General features: G+C 39.4%; 2 protein-coding genes across 2 annotated transcripts; one reads left to right on the top strand and one right to left on the bottom strand.

The window, feature by feature from the left end:
- Window positions 1-971: 971 nt before the first annotated feature.
- Window positions 972-3,364, bottom strand: LOC136260302 (N-lysine methyltransferase setd6-like). Its single transcript, XM_066053985.1, has 10 exons — window positions 3,171-3,364; window positions 2,890-3,117; window positions 2,468-2,670; window positions 2,045-2,252; window positions 1,695-1,787; window positions 1,544-1,648; window positions 1,415-1,486; window positions 1,311-1,359; window positions 1,214-1,262; window positions 972-1,168 (listed from the first exon to the last, which is right to left on the bottom strand). The coding sequence occupies exons 1-10, from the start codon at window positions 3,315-3,317 to the stop codon at window positions 1,003-1,005; spliced, it is 1,320 nt and encodes a 439-aa protein (XP_065910057.1). The 5' UTR covers window positions 3,318-3,364; the 3' UTR covers window positions 972-1,002.
- LOC136260301 (guanine nucleotide-binding protein-like 3 homolog) lies at window positions 3,333-15,409 on the top strand. The gene is made up of 20 exons (XM_066053984.1): window positions 3,333-3,423; window positions 3,474-3,526; window positions 3,580-3,634; window positions 4,042-4,124; window positions 4,178-4,297; window positions 4,348-4,393; window positions 4,447-4,562; window positions 4,620-4,683; window positions 4,736-4,839; window positions 5,060-5,204; window positions 6,365-6,452; window positions 6,509-6,686; window positions 6,749-6,836; window positions 14,406-14,460; window positions 14,511-14,604; window positions 14,662-14,698; window positions 14,750-14,841; window positions 14,885-14,986; window positions 15,107-15,251; window positions 15,298-15,409. The coding sequence occupies exons 1-20, from the start codon at window positions 3,411-3,413 to the stop codon at window positions 15,366-15,368; spliced, it is 1,749 nt and encodes a 582-aa protein (XP_065910056.1). The 5' UTR covers window positions 3,333-3,410; the 3' UTR covers window positions 15,369-15,409.
- The last annotated feature ends 42 nt before the right edge of the window (window positions 15,410-15,451 follow it).

Raw genomic sequence — 15,451 nt, 5'->3', positions numbered from 1 at the left:
AATTATTATGCCTGATCTCACGATTACACAAGTGGAAACCCCATTTGGAAAATCCCAGCCACACCCCCTGTATTTGTGTATAATTCTCTACATCAAAATTTTAGTCCTGAAACATGAAATAGCTTTAGCTTCTGCTCCATATGTCTACTACACTGGTGCACCCTCCCCCCTGGATCTGCTCTTGTGGGGAGGTTGTCTTTTAGAAATGTATTGGTAGAGATGTATTAGAGATCTCAGAATTTTAAAAGAGGTTAAATGTAAAGTGTCTTGTACACAGAGGGTCCTTAAGAGAGATTTGCTGTATTGTCCAAAAAAAAGCACGAGGATGGGAAGTCATTTTTCATAAGCCCATGAACACATAGCTGCCTTGTATCATTGACAAATTTAAAGACTAAAGCAAATTATAATTGTGTTGCCTCTATCAATAGTGTCATGCAGTAGCATAATAATATTACACCCATGCAGTTCTAACTAGCTAACCAGTTAACAAATTAGCTATGTTAACATTACAATACTTTACCCAAATTGATCAGAGTTGTGGTAATCAAAAATTCAAACGTGTTGTAAAGCTATGCTATATGACATATTATCTGCAATAAGAATTATAAACTATGTGAAACTACCTAGCTGAACTGCAGTTGAGAAATGAAATGATTTACATGGAGAAAGGCACATTCAGTGTGTCTGGTTGCTTTATTAGACGCCCTACGGGCTTATGAACTCCTGATTAGACTATATGACTGCTGTATTAGAGCAGGAGTTCATAAGCCTGATTAGAGTAACTAGAAGTGGACTAAGTCCCCAATACATACATACATACTAGTTGTATTATTTTGAAAGTGAGAATAAATTATGAAATTGTGGTACAGGCAGTGATTTGCTTTCTCGTTTAGACGACTGCCCAAAAGGTGGCCCAATTTTCACTGTGGCAGTATACCAAACTATTTACAGCGTTTGAAAAGTAGTACAAGTAGTGCTATGTTACTTTATTAAGTTACAGATTTACAAGGAAGTGGTGCGTTTTGTTTCACTTTCCAATTGCTGTTTTATTGACAGAAGACATGTTCGCTGTCCACTCCGTAAGATGTCAGAAACTTGCTGTCTGGTCTGGGAGCATCCTTTGCAAGAAACAGCCAATGGGAGTAGCTCCAGACACTTACAGATCAATCTGAAAGGAATGAATGACAACAATGGGATATTAAGCGTTACGAACTTGATAGCAAATGATGACTCGTGGGATGACAGATCACTGATGTCCATTGCTAAAACGAACACAAGCTAGCTAACAGTGGTGTACGTATTACACCTACACTGGTATTTCAACAATGACTTGACTTGTCCAATCGGTGCATGCAACATCTAGTAGGTGGGTGGGGCTATGATGAGCTGCAGCATTTCTGCACACACTCAATACCTTAATCAATAACAACAGTGACTCAGTGTCATCCAATGACACTTCCATGAACTCATCATCTTCCACTATCTCCTACCATCCCATACATAGTGTGAGATAACCAGGAGTGAACCCATACATGTAACATACATATTTGTTTATAATTGACTTCCATCTTTTTGTCAGCATTGTGGGGTCACTTTGCACAGCTTCTTCCACTGACAATTCCTTCACTAAGCTTACTGGAATATAAGCCTACCACAACATGAAGTATTCTGGCCACTATACACACTGAATGTACCTTGTCATTGGGATTATCACTCTCAGCAAACCCATACATACGGACTAGACCGGCATTACACAATGGACCATATGTGTTCATCACTTCTTCACCCTGTGTGTATGTGTGTATGGTAAGTAGTGCAAGGTACGTTATAGTATTTGCAGCATATGTGAGCAAAACCCCACAATTATTATTATTTACAGTACCTGACTGTTTTATTAGATCATTTTTAATTTTCTGTGTGAACTGGTAAGGCATCACCTTAGGTATGGTGTAACATATACTGACCCCTATTAAAATTTTTTGGAGATTTAAGTCCCCCTGAGCCTTTCATTTTGCTATCACTGTATGGACAAGTAATCTCTCACCTTCTTGATATCTCTAATGGCAGTTAGTAGTAAGTATTTCTCGTGGAAGGTCAGCTCGGCATGATGGTTGGAGTGATGGTTGAGCAGATCAATAACAGGTACCATCATTGTCTGCTTCAGTGGATCATCCTCCTCAGGGTCAGAGAAACTGTATGACATCACCAGCCCTACCATCTTGCTGTATTGTTCCATCCCTTGTTGGTGGGGACTAATAAGAAGAAAGAAGCAAGCGTCAGGTAAGCCACAATTGAAAACATGAGTAAAATTAACAGTTTCAAACTGTACTATATTGCTAGAAATTTTTGAAGAACTTTTACTGAATATCTCACAACCAATCCTCTGTGTATCTTTAAAGAACAACAAATCTTGATCCCTAGCCAGATGTTACATGTGCATGTACAGTGAGAATGTTGCATGCTCTACCTGTACAAGTTGTTGTGTTTGGTCATGAAGGGGAGGGCATGGCTGGTGTACTCCTGCATCATGTGATCATAATCACCCTGCACCTGCTCAGCCACTGATGTTCCAGCTAGCAGCCCTGTCCTCTCTTCTGGCGTCCAGAGCAATGGAGGAGACAAGCTTTCCTTATTTGGTACAATATCCAAATATGGTCTCCAATAGCTGTCCTACTGTGTGGCATAGGAATCACAACATCTGACAATTTACTGTCTGTTGTGACCAGCATGGAAACTGAATTAAGAAAGTGATCAGCAGAGCATGAACTTCAAAATCTTACTATTACCAAGGTCTCTTCATAGTGAAAAAGTGGTTGTGATAAAGTTTCAAATTTGGACTTGATTGCACTGTCACAACAGGCAGCACAACCTTGTATAATGAAGTGATACCTGCTTGTCTTGCTCGTAGAGTAGCGATAGTATCAACGGTAGCCAGCTAGTTAGTTCTGGCAGCTGAGGACACAAATCACTATCATACTGGAGAGTTCTACTCAGCTTGCTGTTACTGCAACACAACACTGCTGTACGAGGGATTTTGGCTAGCCAAGTACCCTCTGTAATAGGCCTCCTGGCTATCATACCAATATTGGCACAAGATCCATGCCTGGTAAGTGTTACCTATAAGGACGAATTGTGGTTTACTATCGATTACATGTTGTTAATAATGATACCTTGTCGTTGATACGAATTCCTACTGCTTTACACCATAGAACAAACTTGTAAAGACTCGCGTCTTCTTTCCTTACACTTAAACGTTGAAGTTTTTTTGGTCTCGCACAACTCTTCCATCTCCACTTTCTTTTTCGCTGTGAGTCCATCAGCGTGCTGTGCTATTAAGAATAAATAATACGCGTTATTTAGAATATTGTTGCGCAATATTTAGACACCAAATATCCACGTGTGAACAAGACATGGTACGATCAAGTAAGTATCTATATCATATACTAGTTGCTTATATTACTACTACTTCCTAGAGAAACAAAGTAAACGCATGCCTGCGCGCAAAAAGTATAAGATAGAGAAAAAGGTTTGACAACTTGATATACGCTTTAATGTTTAACTCAAGACACCACTTGGTAGGTACGAGAGCATCACAGGAAAGTTCGAAAAGAGGCAAAGAAGAAAGGCAAACCCAGTAAGATGTGTACACAATATGTATGTTTCATGATCAGTCAGCTATTTTCAAAACATGACATTCCTTGTTTTGCTAACACCATTTGTGAGTTTCAAATGCCTGATCAACTGTTGACTTGGCACAAGTTTAGCGGCTTTGACCATTGACTTTGGGTTTGACCGCACGCGGTCGCAGATCAATTATAATGAGTACATGTGTGACACCTTGCATTTGGCCACACAGAATGAAATTTCATGTTTGCTAATGTAACCAGCTACAGGTGCTGTTGCCAAATGATGTAGACAGATTTCTGTAGATTACAACAGAACCAGTTAGCAATTGTGGTACCTTTTCGTAGCATCCACTTAGTCTCTAGCCTGCATAGCAATCTGGCAGCATGAGACTAATGCATGTTTCTTCAACTTTAGAACTTAAAAAAGATCCAGGGATTCCAAATTTGTATCCGTTCAAAGACCAACTATTGAGAGAGATTGAGGAAAGAAAGCAGAGGGTGAGTATGATTGAAGTGTTGAAACCCTCATGGTGGCACGGAATGTATCATAGGCTGAAGAGACAAAGAAACGGCAAAAAGAAGATCGTCACAAAGAACATTTGAAGAGAAGGCAAGGCCTAGAAGGATTACAAAAAGATGCTGAAAAAAGAAGCAAGGAATTTAGCAAAAAGGTAAACAGCACTGTCCATTCCAAACAATTGTAATTAATTTCTTTTTATAGTTAGAAATGGAGCAAGCAATGGATGAGACATTGGAAACCAGTGAAGGTAATGAATAGGCTGTCAGATGTTGTACAATCTTTAGTGTGATGTTGTCATAGTTACTACTGGCAGAACTATAGCATATCAAAAAGAGTTTCGTAAAGTGGTGGATGCTTCTGATGTCATTTTAGAAGTGCTCGATGCTAGGGACCCACTGGGGTGCAGATGTCCTCAAGTGTGTTCACTATTATGTTGTGGTTTGATACAGTGTGTTACATGTAATTGTTATAAGGTAGAGAAGGCTGTGCTAGATGCTGGTAGCAATAAGAAACTCATATTAGTTCTAAACAAAATAGGTAAAGTAGAAATTATATGATGTGTAGACAATGTAGTCTATCTGGCTCATAGACCTTGTACCTAAGGAAGTTGTGGAGAGATGGTTGAAACATCTCAGGAATGAGTTTCCCACAGTGGCATTCAAGTCCTCCACACAGTCACAATCACAACATTTAGTGAGTTGTTGTTTAAACTAAAGTGAAACCTCTTTTGACCAAATTCATATTTACAACTTTAAACATTTTTGTTTTGTTTTTAGTTCCATTTAATCTTCTTCATACAGTTTTACAAAAATGGAAATTAAGAGAAACCTGCAGCAAACACCCCCCTCCCAAACTGTAATGTATAGAGAGGTTCCACTGTATTTGAATGTTTTGTCATTTGTTTGTACCTCAGTCTCAGAAAAAATTTGCTCTGTCAAGTGGTCCTGCTAGTTTGATGAAATCATCAGCATGTCTGGGTGCTGAAGTGCTCATGAAACTGTTAGGAAACTATTGTAGAAACATTGATGTTAAGACGTCTATCACTGTTGGAGTTGTTGGTGAGTGTGCAATAGCTTGGTTGAATTACTAATTCTGAATTGAATTAGTATACTGATTGTGTAGCTAAACCTCAGTTATCCTAACTTTAACCTCAGTTATCCTAACTTTAACCTCAGTTATCCTAACTTTAACCTCAGTTATCCTAACTTTTATTACTTATCTGAATATTCTGTACCATCTGGTCCCAAGGGTTCAAATAACTGAGGTTCCACAATATCTATTAAACTAATCACTGCAGCTGTTTTGTTTTTTGGCCATCACTTATGATGTCTTTTCCACACTAGCATTTTTTGACAGCCGCACCCTTTTTACAACTTAGTTATTGTACTGTATGGTGTTGCTTATATTTTTGACACTCTAATACAACAGTCACTCTCTAATATAATAATCACTTACTTTTTCATACCTACTGATCATTTGTAAAGTGATACTTATAGTAGTAGATAGCTGAAGACTTATCTATAGTAAGTAGTTTGTTTGTCTGCGAGGTGTGACAACACAGCATACTTGTTATGTTGCACATAACTCACTAGTGCCTTAACTCTGGATAGTCAATCCTTGACAGACTTGTTATCACTAATATCTCACGGGTTATCATATCTCAATGTAGTTATCAATTAGCAACTTGTGAATTGTGTGCAGACAAATTACCATTACATCACAAACTGGAAACAATAATAATTATAGGTTGGTCTCATGTGGCCAGACCACTTTTTCTCTGTCATGGCATGGAAATTACAAGCACCTAGTCTGAAAAAGAGTCTGGAATGGTTAGCATATATAGGTGACTTGTTTCTAACACTATGGTGGGTGTTAATAAATTCCAACCAACATTTGCATCGTGGTATTTGACAATAAAGCAGGTTCTACCCCGAGTTCTACTCTACACGTCACAGCTGGAAAGACTTAGAACTTGAGTTTGTGGGCTGAAAAACTTAGCCATATGGTGGTTGGGGTGTTAGAAACGACTCGCCTATATATATGCTAACCATTCCAGACCCTTTTTGGTGTAGGCACTAATCAGTAAACACTGTGATGAGTGGTCTGGCCTACATATAGGTATTGTCTCTAAAAACCTAATAAGGAAAGGTTTTAATGTTGCCACATAGCCTTTACGATATCACCATGCTACATGTCTCCACATTTCTTCCTTCCCTAGGTCTTCCCAACGTTGGTAAGAGTAGTGTAATCAACAGCCTGAAGAGAAGAAAGACCTGTACAGTGGGTGCTACCCCAGGTGTTACCAAGTGAGTGACATCATTTGAGGTGGTAAAATCATCCTTGGAGGGACCGTGTCATGTAGAGATGTGCAAGAAATACAGTTGGACAAACATGTTAAGCTGTTAGACAGTCCAGGAGTCATCATGTCAAAGACAGGAGATCAAGCATCATTGATTCTTCGTAACTGCATCAAGTTAGAGAGCCTTACTGATCCTGTACCTGCAATTGAAGCCATCTTGAGACGGTGTAACAAGTTACAAGTGAGCAAGAAGTTGTTACAGTATGGGTAGTGTTAGTGCCTCACTTTGTTCATTTTGCCTAGATTATGGAACATTATGCTCTTCCAGAGTTTTCTACAGCTCAAGAATTTCTCTGTCATTTAGCTCAAAAGACAGGAAAGTTAAAGAAAGGTATTTCAGTATTTAGATACAATATAGTTTGTTGTATATTTGGTGGTCAGTATTTGATGGATGTGTAATACATTGTGGCATCGGCCAGCAATAAATTTGCATTTACTATTGAAACCTTGGCCTACCTGGGTATGCATTGTCCTCATTTATATAGTACAAGTACATGAAAAAATTTGGAATTTTCAACTAGAGTAGGGACCATAGCACATCGATAAAAAGTACTGAAACAAGTTGGAGTAGTCCATGATATCAAAACAGTAAGAAGTGTTATATCCCATATCCCTACTGTGCTCAAGATACCATAATGGAAATGCACAGTAGGGATATAACACTTCTTATTGTTTTACTGTGATTTAATATCATGGACTACTCCAACTTGTTTCAGTACTTTTTATCGATGTGCTATGGTCCCTACTCTAGTTGAAAATTCCAAACTTTTCGTGTGCTTGTTTGTTAACTTTTTTTGTAAATAATTTTATTATGACTGGTGAACCCATGCATACTGCATCTGAAATGGTGCCGCGCGCCCCAGCTACCGTAAACGGGAAAAGTAATGAGTGATAAAAGTTTTGTGAATTGCACTCTACTCTGTGTACCGGCGTAAAAGTTTTGTGATGCTTATTGTGCATACTAATTTCTTACTGTACAAATACAAGTATGTAGTGACACATTAGCAAGCTAACCAGCATAAAAGTTTCGCGATAGCTACTGCAATTGCAAAACTTTTCCCACTCCTAACTTTCCCCGCCTACGGTATTATCGTCTGAAAAGTGAAGTATCCATTACGCTTCGTTGTCAGCCATGTTCAACCCGTTACACAGCATTTCGAATCAAGAACTGTTCGAAAAGCACCTCTGCAATCAAAATAGCTACTATGAAAAATACGGACGATTTCCATTATGAAGGGAAGCCATCACGTGCTACTGCCAAATCGACACCTTTCGCTGTCAGAAAAGATGAATGGAACACAAAGGAGGACATTGGTAAGTCCATGAAGAATGCATTGTACGTACTGCGGTATGCCAAAAGGCACCTCTCGGGACGAAGTGACGTCGAACAGTGAAAAAATCAACCCCGTAGCCTTAGCCGTTATTGAGTTATGCTTGTCTGAAGATATCAGTCAGTTACTCAGTCGGTCAGTAGAAAATTCTGTTAATTAATTATTTTTTTTAAAATTCCGTAGCAACTTATTGAAAGCATTTCAGGTCGATTTGAAAGCTTGTTTGGGCTAAGTTTTACCTAATCAATACTGCCTCATCGTTATCTGGGAAAATTGAAGCTGGTTTTTGGGTGATGTTATTTGTGGGCCACGCCTACTACTCCTTTGTGGTCCCTACTATACAGTTACTATTGTACTGTATGATGAAAATTCAATATCAGGAGCTTATGAGGTGGCGAAGGAGCATGAAACTTACACTGCCTGCAGGGTGCCATCACAATCCAAATCAATCGCTGATTAGTTTCCATATAAGAAAAGTACAATCTTGTTAATCGAAGCCGTATATGGAATTGCACATGACGACATTACAAGATAGTAGTCCAGGCGCCATAGAAGAAGCCAAGGAAAGCAACTGGCAGTGACACATGGTGATGGTGAAGTTGGCTGAGGCTTCCTCGAGGTCTTCTCTTCTTCGATGATGGTGAACTTGGCTCTACCTTGACTTCAAATAGTACAGCTGGAGCGTCCATTGTTACACATCGAATCGCGCGTATCAATTACATAACCATTTGGCGTGAATTTATTTCAAATGCTGTCACGTAATTTGGATTTTCATGGAACTCAGTTTCATGCTCCTTCGCCACCTTCAGTGGCTCATAAGCTCCGGGTAATATTCATAGGAAATTTATACCACCATACAGTAGAACACCTCTAAGACAGGCATCATTGGGAATTTATTTTCATCTGTTGTAAAAAGAGGTGTTAAACTACTAGTATTGTTGATTTGGTACACAGACAGATGTCCTTTACGAAGTTGTCCAGGAGTGTCCTTTAAGAGGGTTCCACTGTAACATGAATTATATATAACACTGCAAAAGTTTAATGCTAATTTCATGCAAGGCTTGGTGTGCACGAAAATGTTTTAATACTGTCATTCTATACATACAGTTGTACCATGAAAAGTAGCACGAAATGTTTGTCAGTCATATTTCATATTTTCATGGTAAAAGTACCTTCAGGCCCTGGCATTTATATTTCACTGCATGTAACACTGGTGGGTTTAAAGCATATATACATACATACCAACACATGGGGGGAGGGGGGGGGGGGGGGGGGGTGATAGTATAGCATACAGTTTGGACACTGTCCTTTTTAATGCACACTATTTTGTGATGCCATTGCTACTCATCATGTGACAAGCTCGCGGCATTATAATGTGTGTGTGCAGCGCACGGTTACAGTTAAGAAGATTTCAGTTACAATCTTTGACATCCTCGGGGTGGGGGGGGGGGGGGGGGTCTTGATCATCAACATGTTCATTAGTAACTTGGCTGGATCTTTTGCTGTCACTTCAAGTGAGTAGAGCTTCATTATGGGTTTGTTGGTGACACTGTTCTTTAGGCTCTTCTTGAACTCAAGTAGGCTGCCATCTCGGTGAGGCGGCCGATTAGTCTTCCCAGTACCCTCCAAACCATGGTTCCTTCTTTGGTATAAAATTTCACATGGTACTTTCCTGTGGAGACCTCTTCTAATGTCCAAAGTTCAGAGAGTTCCTCTGCTGCTGAAGTATATGTGCTTACATTGTCTGACATCATCACAACTGGTAATGATGTGGCAATAAAGTGATGGAATGCGAGTAGGAGGGTTGCTGTGTAAAGGCCTGTCACTACCTCTAAGTGTGCCATAAGTAAATAGTCAAATGTACATCTCATTGTCTTGCTTGACGTAAATGACTCCTGTGAAATCCATGCCCGTGATGGAGAATGGTGGCACATTCTGTACTCTAATCTTCAGCAGTGGTGCTGATTCTGCGACTGCATATAGTCTTCCTCCATGTCTTCTACAAACTGTGCAGCAATGTAGTTGTTTTGACATTCAGAATGATTGTTTAGACTGGGTGGAAATAAATTACATGATCTTTTGATCTTGGGGTTGCCTGATTTGTTCCTGCATAGATATCTTTGATCGTGGCCTCTAGTGTTAGAAGTGACAAGGATTAAGATGTATCAATGAGATTATGTAGAGTGTGCTTCGCAGTGTGGTTGCCCTTGCAGAGTACATTAGTACTGGTTTCTCTCTTTAAGTGTGACTTGCAATGCAACAGTGTGTAAAGGAGGCAGGTAGGATGTACTTGTTGGCTAGATAGAGAGAATGTCTCTTGACTTGTCTCAAATATCCAATCTCGTAGACATCTGTCTCCATGGTAAGGTTGAGTTTCGAAGCTGGTATGCTCTTTCCATCCATCAAGTTTCTCTTGACTGACCAGTCCAACTCCAGAAGGGCCTTCCTGATGGGACTAGGCTCTTCAGGTGTTGGAGCTCTCTGTACTACATTGGGGCTGGTAAGATGGCATGAAGACTTGCTGATATCTTTCCAATCAATCTGGCCAGTTCTCTCCAGTCCGGCTCTCTTGCAAGCTGTCATTATTTATGTTGCCTTTTCCTCTGAAAGTCTGATTTTCATCTCCTCAGAAAGCTATAAGGTAATGTATCAGCTGGATTGGTGCCAGTTTAGATTTCTTCCCTTCTGTGCCATCACATGTCATCTAAGCACATTATCGGTGTCCTCTAGCAGAATCTTGCAAGGTCAGACTGCTCAGTGAAAGAATACTCGTATGTGCTACCTTGCCATAGGGTGGCCTTCCCATGTTATGACTGACAGATAAGCATCATTGAGGCCATTCAACTTCCCTTCCTCAGCAGGTCTCTTGTCATCCCCAGACTCTCCATCTTGAACATGAATCTGTTGTTTGAACTGACTCGTAGGCCTCAGATTGATCACTAACCGGTCTTTCTTGTAGACCAAGAAAATCTGGCTGAGTAAGTGTTCTGCACAGGGGACTTTCTTTACTGCATCCTTGGTCACAAGCTTCAGTATCTCCTCGTGGTGGCCCGGTTCCCAGGTCTCAACTTCTGGAATAGGGTTGACATTAGCTATAATTTGTAGCCCATGACCACTTGGATCACCCATTAGTCAGATGTTACTCTGCATCAGTTGTGCAAGCTAAGTGGAAGTTGACTCGCTGTCTGAAGGAACTTGTGACAAACCAGCGATAGGGGAAACAAGTTGATGTTGTGCTACTTCTAAAAACCCGCCATGCAGCTAGCTAACTCATCTGGAATTAACCATAGATAGTATATGCTACTATGAATTAACCAACTATGTATTACTATTTTATTATTTTAACCAATAGGGTAGTTTTTGGTTGTAAAATAATATTAGCTAATTCTCGTATTTCACAATTCATGAAATTTTCCTAATTCGTTCAATTACGTTGTTATGCACTGCTAAGGAAACGCTTGTTAAACAAACTGCTTTTACCTTAGATAACAGAGTACATAAAAGGGATAGGAAACGCAAACGATTTCTGGTGTTACATGTGACTTGAAAGGACAAAACAGGTTTGTGCTCAAGCATGGGAATTAGTGTTCTAAGCAGCGTAAATAGTATTCCAACAGACTACAGCAAGTATTGAGGCCTTTGTGAGAGATTTTGGTGAGAGAATTCAGACCGTAGATTTTGTAGCAAAGTGTATCGCATTAACCGTTATTGTTACACTCCATCATAATTTCGCTCATAGTACCTTCATGCCTCATCCATACCACTTCTTGTATAGCCGGTTCCACTTTTGAATTTTGTGGTAAGCTAGGCGTATCACCAACATAATCTTTTACCCTTACGTTGTACTGCTAGGTGATTTAAACTTTTGGTAAAAATGGAAGATACTTAGTCGTTTCTTTGAGCAACAGTTCCTGTTTTGCTGTGATATTCCCTCTGGTTCTCTCTGTTAAATGGTAAGGAATAGGTTTATCACAGTTAAAAGGATAGAATATATTTACAAAGAAAGTTATGTGGTTTAAAGTAATTTTTCGGCCGTTTTTTTTTTCACTCCTTTAATTTTGCGTATAACTTCCTTGAGGGTTGGTACCATCCTATAGTTCCCTCGATTACTTACTTAAGTTCATTGTGGTGAAGTTTCACAATTGTTGGTTACAAAATTCTGTCGTTACAACAATTTGTTTCTCTTTGATACAAGCGCAGCAAGCGTAACAAGTATGTTTGTGACGTAATACACAGAATTCCAATAGAAATGTACGTATTTTGTGATGTCACGTTATTGCGTTTCCTATCCCTTTTATGTACTCCATTATCTATGCTTTTACCAACATATTACACACAGAAGTATCTTCTAAACTGTTTTATAGTTTGACTATCGTGTTTTTTCCCACAAATTCTCTTAAATTCTCTTGACAAAGCCTCAAAGCTACTCTTCATTTTTGTTCGCATATGTAAGGGATACGCCCCCTTTCAACTCAAAGTGATAGGCTATTCCTGGTAGTGTACGAGGCCTGCACCGTTGTTTTTCAGTTGTTAAATGCCTGAAAAGCTCAAAGGGAAGGTAATTTACAAAGTCTGAGAAAAGTCGCCACACCTGTATTTCAGTCCGCCGAAAAGAAACCACCTCAGAGCAAAGTTAACCTGTGCAGAAGTTTAATACATACTTCATTTCACTTTTACTTCTTACGTAAAAGCTGCTTTTACCATTGTTTAACGATTTTGCTCATGTGGGTGCATTCGGACAAACATAGGTAGATAGATAGGTACACACACACTTTTATGAAAACAATTTCAGTAAACCAGGCGCGTGCCCACAGCCAACCTTGGGCACACGCCTGGTTTAAAAACATTAAACAAAACTGGTTCTGTGTGCAAATTGATCATTCCTGGCTACTTGGGTGCAGCTTGTTCTCTTCTGAAACTTTTATGGAGGTCCACTTCTTGGCCCAGCCACCTTTACCATTGCCTTCTGCTCTTCTATCTATGAAGCAGAAATGGTTTAATGTTGGATCTCCATTATCCCATCCCAGAGGAGATTCTAAGTGCCACTAAAACAAGAATCGTTTTATTGAGGAGGGTGATAAGCCGATCTCAGTGTAATGCAGTGAATCATCATTGTTCCGTTTATAGAATACGTGCATGACAAGTGTAGTGAAGTTGTACACCAAACCACAGCACTTTTTACAAAACAAAGTACATTGTCTTGAAGCTTATGTGAATCACGATCTGAATATCCAATGATCCCCAGCAAACCCCATCGTTTTTCAGTTTTATATTAGGGTCACATAAAATACCAAATGAAACAATGCAATTAACAGTAGTATATTTAGGTAGCACTTAGAGCGCATCCAACCTTCTCAAAAAGGGAAACATGCTTCTGGCATTACTTGCAGTATCAGGTGTGTATCACCACCAGGGGCGGTGGAGCAGGGCAAAGAGTGAGGGGGCCAGGCCAGCTGTAAGCTGAAGACCAAAAAGAAAAAAAAGTAATCACCTGCTGACAATCCTCCACCAACTATATCTCCTTATTTACGTATAACTACACATACGTAGCTAAGTAGCTTGCTACATTGCTTCTCTGAATACTGTAACTGCTCTATTAGAGTATCTAGATCTTGACTGTTCTATTAGAGTATCTTGATCTTTTCTTGCAAACATTATATTGTCCCATAAAAGTGCCCCCCCCCCCCCGTCTCACCACAAACCTATACATAAAACTAACATTTATACATCTAATAACTAGTGCTAACTACTTACCAACAAAGAGTGCACTAGATATATTTAATGTTCCTTCTACAGCAGACACTTCTTTGGTTATAACAAGAGTAAATAATTTACTCTTGGTTATATTCATTAAGGTTCTTTATGTCAATATCCTCTGTCATCTCAGTTCTTAACTCAGTGCACCAAGAACTGAGCTGGGAAAGTCATCAATAATAGCCTGCTTCTGCAATTTTTTCAAGACACCGATTAAAATGTTAAATAAATCATTGACACAGATGAATCCCACACGTCCTCAGGTAAAACATAAGGATCATATTCAGCAAATGTTTTTGCAGCTTCTACAAAGGCTGCACTTTTTGGCAGGATGCTGAAGAACTCTGATCATCCTGAAGGTCTGCAACAAGTTAACTAGGATGGCAGCTGCATTGCAGAATGCATTATTAAAAAAGTGTATGCAATGCAAGTAAACTAAATCTCATCTGGTGGCTTCTTGGTAGCCACTTTCAGGCAATTGCATATGTCGCTGTTGAACATACGTTACTCTTTGAAGTGGGCGGTCATGCTCGGCTCAATTTCAATTGCTGCTCCTGAAATACTTGGTGTCAAATTCCTGATACAGTGTAGATCACATCCAGCTTTTACTCTGTAGTTGCCATTCTGGATATATCTTGTTCATGTGTGAATATCTTACCAATATTAAATGTCATGCAGTAATGATAATATACCTAATTGAAACCTTATGCAAAGCCACATAAGGTTGTGATAATGTCTTTTCATATACACTATACTAATATGGTAGTTACTAAGCATTACAGATAAAGTGTTGGTAAGATGGTGCTACATTTCAGGTGGCATTCCTGACTGCACTGCTGCTGCCAAGAGTCTTCTTCATGACTGGAACACGTTAGTTTACTCATTTAGTAGTAGCAGTAGTATCATTTTTTCTGTTGTAGTGGTCGAATTACATTTTACACACATCCACCAGAGCAGCACATTGCTCACATGTCAGCAGAAATTGTCAAGGAATGGAGCACAGCTTTTGACTTGGTAAGAACAGTGTACCATTTGCGACGGTTTTTTTTTTAAATTAAAGTTCCTACTCAGGACTCACTGCTGCAAGAAGAGAAGCACACCCTTAATGGTTTGTACAGTCACTGTCAGAGGTACTGTTTAATAGTGACTGTTGTAATAGAGTTGGCAGATAGCTCAGACCAAGTGATGGTGGCAGTAGAATCTTCAGCAACAGCAGACACTTATAAAGAAGAGGACCAGGAAGAGGATATGGTATGGGACACATATATAACCATGATGTATGTATAGTGTGTAGGAAGTCACTGAGGGTGATGAATTAGTTGCGACGGAGAATGACAACAGTGGAGATGAGGAATTAGACAACGAAGAAGTTGATTTACCGACAGTTGACCAGCAGGTATGATAAAACACTTAACACATTAATTTCCTATAAAGTTTGACCTCTGATCTCTCCCCCTATCACCTCATACAACATACTTTTTTTTGTTATTGTAGTTTTCAGAGTATTTCCATACAGGACAAAGAAGCAGTCACTGTGGCCTTCAGTTCCAAGGTCACAAAGAAGCTCAAGGCTGCAGGTGGTGATAAGAAGGTGTTGTCTGGCCGACTACAAAGACGGAACGTGAAGAAACAATTATTAAACAAGAAGTTAGCAGCCAAAAGTGAGTGTACCATATCATAGTGGGCAAGTGTTACCTCACACCACAGTATCCTCTACCAAGAAATCAGCCAAGCCAACTGCAATGGACGATAATTACGACTTTTCTGAACATTTCTAATTACAATTTTTAATATTTACATAAATAATTCATCTCCAAAATTGACGCGGATGTTATTTTAAGAACACGTTTTTTAGAGATGT

This window comes from Dysidea avara, chromosome 7, assembly GCF_963678975.1.
Source record: "Dysidea avara chromosome 7, odDysAvar1.4, whole genome shotgun sequence".
Taxonomy (NCBI): Eukaryota; Metazoa; Porifera; class Demospongiae; order Dictyoceratida; family Dysideidae; genus Dysidea; species Dysidea avara.
Note: the sequence above shows the minus strand (reverse complement) of the source record. Positions and strands in the feature narration are given on the sequence as shown.

Bases quoted from the DNA above. Each gene is read 5' to 3' on its own strand.
- LOC136260302 (XM_066053985.1), bottom strand. From the start codon at position 3,317: ATGGACTCACAGCGAAAAAGAAAGTGGAGATGGAAGAGTTGTGCGAGA. The intron at 2,253-2,467 runs GTAGAGCATGCA...TCTTCTTATTAG, and splicing joins AAACACAACAACTTGTACAG to TCCCCACCAACAAGGGATGG. The intron at 1,649-1,694 runs GTACATTCAGTG...ATGTTGTGGTAG, and splicing joins GTGATAATCCCAATGACAAG to GCTTATATTCCAGTAAGCTT.
- LOC136260301 (XM_066053984.1), top strand. The intron at 3,635-4,041 runs GTAAGATGTGTA...CTTCAACTTTAG, and splicing joins AAAGAAGAAAGGCAAACCCA to AACTTAAAAAAGATCCAGGG. The intron at 4,563-4,619 runs GTGTGTTCACTA...AATTGTTATAAG, and splicing joins TGGGGTGCAGATGTCCTCAA to GTAGAGAAGGCTGTGCTAGA.